At 38.7% G+C, this 6,843-nt stretch overlaps 1 protein-coding gene across 1 annotated transcript; it reads right to left on the bottom strand.

The window, feature by feature from the left end:
• Positions 1-1,006: 1,006 nt before the first annotated feature.
• LOC133523889 (uncharacterized) lies at positions 1,007-6,271 on the bottom strand. Its single transcript, XM_061859642.1, has one exon. It carries the CDS (start codon positions 6,269-6,271, stop codon positions 1,007-1,009), a length of 5,265 nt encoding a protein of 1,754 aa, XP_061715626.1.
• Between the last annotated feature and the right edge of the window lie 572 nt (positions 6,272-6,843).

The raw sequence follows: 6,843 nt of genomic DNA, 5'->3' as shown, positions 1-6,843 counted from the left end.
GCAGGCCACCGGCTAACCGGACTATATTTAACTCAAGATGGTCGTTTTAAGAATTGGATTTAAACTAATGACATATTCACCTTCATTACCAGAACTTTTCAATCAATCAATCATTTATTTCTGAGAATATGGAACAATGTTGGTTAGTAGAGGGTGTTAGGTCAGCATATTCTGCCGGCATGCATGGGCGTAGAAATATTCAGGTACAGTAGTCTATACAAATATACAATATAATTATAAAATTTAAAAATTCAGAAACTAAATAATAACATTTTCACGTCAGCAGCTCGAACAAGGGTTATTAGCTGCTTAAAAAAAATTATTAATTATTATTTTTATTAAAGAAATCATTTAATGAATTCTTCGATTAACCATGTCTTAAGATTAGTATAAAATGTATGTCCAACTAAACTAGTAATAGATTTCGGCACTGTATTATAAATTTTGCTTAGCATATACTAGGAATTCTTTTTAAATAGGCTCAATTTTGTTACTGGCATGTTCAGAGGTTTTTGTGTAATTGTTCGCTTATTATTGTTGTCTTTAATCAGAAACAGATCCATGTGTTTTTTGAGAAAGGTACATGCCTCCAGAATGTATAAAAATGTAAGCGTTAGAATCCTGTGTTGTCTAAATATAGGTCTACATGAGTCTAAAGGTTTTAAACCGAATATCGCTCTTATGCAGCGCTTTTAAGCTATAAAAACTTTAGATATGTCAGATGAGTTGCCCCATAACTTCCTAGTTTAGTTACTGTACACTCTAGTTACTCATATTTTGTGAAATAAGAATTGAGACGCCATTTACAACACACTTTTATATTATAACATTTTAACGCGTATACATGTTCATTCGATAAAGAATACCTATTGCAAAAATAAAAAGCTTGACAATCCGCCGCCGCTTATATAGGTTGCTGGGAACTCGTAACGCGCGATGTATGCAGAGCAGCGCCATCTACCATGAAATTGAGTAAACTTTCTTGCTTGCCGCAACATACTCCCGCCTAAAGGATAACAGAATCTTTTCTTCTCACATCTGGTAGTGGACAGAGCTTCGAAATCGAGCGGGTCAGCACTCCAGTTGCTGTGCGGATGTCGTAGACTCTTGTCACGTTGTCTTGTCCAGGATGTTTCTGTAAAACTCTACCTAGTAGCCATTTACTAGGAGGTAATCTATGATCCTTAATTAGTACTAGATCTCCGACGTTAAACTCTTGTTTTCTGATTTTCCACTTCGGTCTCTCTTGTAATCTTGTTAGGAATTCCGTTTGCCATTTTCTCCAAAATATTTGTAGCATTTTTTGAATATTTTGCCATCTCGATAGTGAATTTGTCTTATGTTGTGTCAAATCTCTCTCTGGAATGGTGACTAATGGTTCTCCAACAAGAAAATGTGCTGGTGTCAGCGGCTCTAGGTCATCAGGATGATCGCTCAATGGTGATAAAGGTCTTGAGTTCAGACAAGCTTCGACCTGGTTCAAGAGAGTTGTAAATTCTTCGAAGGTAGGTGTAGCATCTCCGAGAGTTCTCTTAAGATGAAACTTTATACTCTTGACTCCGGCCTCCCACAATCCGCCATGGTTTGGTGATCCTGGAGGGATGAACTTCCACTTGGTGCCTTCTGTATCTAATAGGGCTGCTAATTCAACAGGGATTGTTGACTTGCCAAGTCGCCACATCTCAAGTATCTCTTTGCTCGAGGAAATGAAGTTAGTTCCATGGTCACTCCACATCTCCTTGACGAATCCTCTTCGTGATGTAAATCTTCTAAATGCTGCCATGAATGCTTCCATAGTCATGTTGCTCACACATTCAATATGTATAGCTTTAGTTACCATGCAGATGAAAATACTTATATATGCTTTGAATGTCTTTGATCCTCGTCCAGGGCTCATGCGCACATTTACTGGACCTGCGAAATCTACACCAGTTGTAAGGAATGCTCTTGACGGCTTCACTCGTATTTCAGGTAAATCGCCCATCAGTTGAGTTACTGTCTTCGCTTTTTGTTTAGCGCAAGGAAAGCAATTTCTCACATATGTCTTTATAGTGTTTCCTGCGTCAATCAGCCAGTATCTTCCTCTAAGATATGTTGTCATCAGTTGAGGGCCTCCATGCAACGTCTTCTTGTGTGCGTCGTTAAGTAAAAGTGGTACTAGTACGTTGTTTTTGGACAGGATAATTGGATGTTTGCTCAAGAACTCTAAATCTGCATGTTTCAATCTTCCTCCAACTCTCAGTACTTCTTTGTCATCTAGAAAGGGCGTAAGTGACAGTAAACGACTTCTGTTCTTCAAAGTTGTGTGATTTCTCAGAGCTTCGATTTCTTCTGGAAATTCTAGTTGTTGTGACAGCTTAATACATATTGTAAGTGCTTCTTCTCGCTCATCATGAGTTACATATTGACATAAGTTTTCTTTTACATCTTTGTTTTTTAAGATGAGCCATCTTCGACAGTAGGCTATGACTGAGATGAGTTTTCTCAATGATGAATATCTCTTTGAAATAGTAAGAATGAAATCTTCTTTCTTCTCTGACACTGTAGTAGTTGCGCATTTGATAGATTTTCTGGTTTCTAGATCTGTATCTTCTATTTCACAGGGTTCTCTTCTCCATTCTCTTTGATTTAAAAATGTTGGGCCTTTAAACCATAGTGTATGTTCTTTTAATTTCTCAGGTGTGACTCCTCTTGATGCTGGATCTGCGGGGTTTTCTTTTGTGTTCACGTAAGACCATGTAGTATCTATATTGTTGTTGATTGCAATGACTCGGTTCTTCACAAATGTTGTCCACTTCAGCGGGTCTCCGAGAATCCAGGCTAAGGTTATCTTTGAATCTGAATATGCATATGTGTTTTTGTGCTCGATTCTCATAGCTGTAGCGACGTGTTTCAGTAGTTGACTCAGTAGCAGTGCTGCACTCAGCTCAAGACGGGGCAAAGTGAGTTGTTTTTTCATCGAAGAGATTTTTGTTTTTGCCATGATGAGTGATACTTTGACTTCTCCATTTGATTGGATTACTCTGCTGTAGACTACTGCTGCGTAGGCTGACATTGATGCATCAGCAAAGCCATGCAGTTTCACTAACTCGCTCTTGTTGCTCGTTCCAATCCATCTCTCAAGTTTCACGTCTGACAAGTGCTCTAGACCTCTGCAGAAAGTCTTCCACTCTGTCTTCAAGTCTTCAGGTAACTCTGTGTCCCATGATAATCCTCTTGACCATGTTTTCTGTAGAAATATCTTCGCCATGACTACAGATGGTGCTAGCCAACCCATTGGATCAAACAGGGAAGCGATGACAGTTAAGACGTTTCTCTTAGTTACTCGTTGCTCAGATAAAGTGTTGATTTTGTTTGTGACTAAGAGGGTATCTTCGTTTGAGTTCCAAATGATTCCTAATGTTTTGATTGTCTCTTTTTTGTTGATATCTATCTCAGAATTTTTCGCTCTCTTCTCTGGTTCTACTGTGTTCATAAATTCTTTGTTGTTTGAAGACCATTTTTGTAACTCGAAGCCTCCTCTTCTTAGTATTTCTATCAGTTGACGTTTAGCTTCTATTGCGTTTTCTTCTGTATCTCCCCCTGACAGTACATCGTCCATGTAGAAAGAGTGGTTGATGATCTCTCGTGCTTGGGTGTACTCTTCTGTGTTTGCCTCATCGATTGCTATCTGTCTCAGGGTTTTGATTGCTAAGAATGGTGCACATGCTGTTCCAAAGGTTACAGTTAGCATTCTATATTCTTTTATGTCTTCATCAGGGCTGAATCTCCAAAGTATTCTCTGAAAGTCTGTGTCTTCTCTTCTTACAAGGATCTGACGGTACATTTTTATGACATCTGCGACAAAACAGACTTTATGTATTCTCCATCTCATAAGAATGTCTCGAAGATCTCCCAGAAGTGATGGACCAACTAGCAGTTCTGAGTTGAGGCTTACTCCGTTGGTTCCTCTGCAGGAAGCGTCATAAACAACCCGAAGCTTGGTAGTGTCTCTGTCTTCACGGATCACAGGATGATGTGACAGGTATACTCGTCTGTCTGGCTCTCTTACAGGTTCATCTCGATTGACTAATTCCATATGTTGTAGTGTTATGTACTCTCTCATGACTTCATTGTAGGATTCTCTCAATTTTGCGTTTGCTTCTAATCTTCTCTCGGTGCTCATGAATCTTCTCAGTGCGATTTCTCTCGAATTCTCTGGTAAAGTAGGTTTGTTACTCTTGAATGGAAGTGCCACAATGTATCTTCCGTTTGTATCTCTGGTTACTGTCTCTTGATAGATTTTCTCAGCTCGAAGTTCTTGTGGGGTGAGAGTGTCGTTTTCCTCTGACTCTAATCTCTCTGTCTCCCAAAATTTCTCTACCATCTCCTCTAAAGTGATGTTCAGATGCATACTCTTGAACTCTTTCATGCGGTTGTTGTTCAACTGACCTCCTGACAGGATGTATCCCAAGCGAGTTTGTTGTGCTATGGGAGTACCTGGTTCTCCTTTAATCACTCCGTTCATTAAAATGTCTGCGTAGATGTGAACTCCAAGTAATAGATCAATGTTGCCCGGTGTATGGTAAGTTGGATCTGCCAGTGACAGGTGTTGCAGATGACTCCATTTCTGTGGATTGATTGGTATCTCAGGCATTATGTCGGTGACATCTTGAACAATGTAGGCTGTGCAGTTGACTTTGAAGCTGTCCTTGAACCTTGAGTAAACTTCTATATCTGTAGCGAACTTAATTCTTGTTGACATATGACCCACTCCAGTAACTAATCCATCAGCTGGTTTTCTTCGCAGCTGTAGTTTTTTGACAGTTGCCTCACTTATAAATGATTCTTGGGAACAGGGATCAATGAGTGCTCGTAGTAATTGTATACCATGGCCAGTGTTGATGTTTACTAGTGCGGTAGCCATGAGCGCAGTATGACTCTGAGTGACAAGATAATTTCTCATTTTTGGTGTATCTGAAGGATTTGCAATAGTCTCTTCTCTTGATGCATAGTTTGAATTTGTTGCGGTTGCTCTCGATGTAGATTGTACTGGATTATCTCTCTCCTCAGCGAGTTTATTCTCAAAATGCAGTAATGAATGATGTCTCTTCTGACAGTGATGACAAGATACTCTGGATTTACAATTTTTCACATTATGTTTTGATGACAAGCAGTTGAAGCAAAGTCTTTCGTTTTGGACGTGTTGAACTCTGTTGTTGACATCTAGGTTTGCAAAGTCTTTGCATAGATAAGTCAAATGGTTTTGTTTGCAGTAGGAACACTGTACTGTTGTTGTAGCGGGGCTTGTTAGAAACGATCTTTGTCTCACGATAGCTCTCTTTCTGTCCTTCGAATAGGTTGTAGATGGAACCATTTCTAACACTCTGAAACGTGTCTCTAAGAAGGTTGTAAACTTCTCTAGTTTCGGCAACTCTTGTACAGGTAGCGCTCGTATCTCCTCTTCCCACTGTTTGCGCGTCTCGTCGTCCAATTTGTTAAGTATAATGTGAATCACGATTGTATCCCACTCGTTAAACTTCACGTCGTTATTTTTAAGGCTGTTCAGGCATTCTTGAGTTGTATCGAGTAGTTCTCTGATAGATCTAGATGTACTGTGGTACACTTTTTTCTGATTCATGAATCTATTCAAGATTGTATTCACTATCATGCGTTTGTTGTTGTACCTCTTGTCTAAAGTTTCCCATGCGACATCGTAGTTTTTCTCGGTTATTTGTAGATGTTTCAATAATTGTTCAGCCTCACCGGTGACACTTGATTTAAGATAATGAAGTTTTTGTACTTTACTCAGCGATGTTTTATTGTGAACGAGTGACGTGTACAGATCTCTAAATGAAGTCCATTCTTGATAATCTCCAGAGAATTGTGGCAGGATAACTTTAGGAAGCTTCACCTCTTGCGTGGAATGCTTGTTTACTTCCGATGTTGACTTATTTTGCGGATGCGGTTGCGGTTGCTCACTCGAAATTACGGATTTGTTGAATAGCTCGATAGTATCCGATAAATCTCCTTTAATCGTAAAATAATCTTCTTCTCCGGCAGAATACAAGTCGGTTGTGAAGTAGTTATGCTCCTTCTTCTGCGCCGTTGTTGCATATTTCAAGATTTCGAAATGATTTGTTTGAAATTTCTGCCAATACTCGTTCAATGTATCAATTCTCGCTTGTACATAGCCTTTCGTAATGCGTGTTTTTCCTTGCTTCTTGAAGTTTATTCCGATCTTTCTTATTAAATCGTAAGTAATTTCTTGTTCCGACACGTATGTATCCATTTTGTAGGTTATGTAGTAAAATCTTACGACGAAATATCTCGAATCTTCACTCTTTTTGCTTCGAAAACGCTAGTATGTTCGTAGATTTTCTCGTTTTTACACGTTTTCTTCAAAATTATTACGAATCGCGATGTATTTTCATTGTTTTATGTCCATTGTTTACACCGATGTTTACACGGAAACGCCGACTATTTTTCACGAAATTCACTAAATTATTGTTCTCGCGGTACTCGATACGCTTATTTATCGTTTTTATGCACTGAAACCTCGTAAATATTGTTCATTCACTGTTTATTTCTCGTATTTTTAGTATTTTTTCACCATAGTTCGTATTTTGTTTTTTCACTTTTGTCAGTTTTTCATTTATTTTGTTCTAGAATGTTCGATGCGCGACGTCTATAATCTCTCGAAAACGTTCTTATTTCACTGCGATTGTTCGTTTTTCACCACTAATTCAATAAATCCGGTTCTAATGGGCCACTTTGTACACTCTAGTTACTCATATTTTGTGAAATAAGAATTGAGACGCCATTTACAACACACTTTTATATTATAACATTTTAACGCGTATA

This window comes from Cydia pomonella, chromosome 12 (genome assembly GCF_033807575.1).
Source record: "Cydia pomonella isolate Wapato2018A chromosome 12, ilCydPomo1, whole genome shotgun sequence".
NCBI classification, from domain to species: domain Eukaryota; kingdom Metazoa; phylum Arthropoda; class Insecta; order Lepidoptera; family Tortricidae; genus Cydia; species Cydia pomonella.
The sequence above is the reverse complement of the archived record's forward strand: the minus strand, read 5'-3'. Positions and strand labels throughout refer to the sequence as shown.

What these genes read in the sequence shown, in the direction of transcription:
- LOC133523889 (XM_061859642.1), bottom strand. Translation starts at nt 6,271, where the DNA reads ATGGATACATACGTGTCGGAACAAGAAATTACTTACGATTTAATAAGA.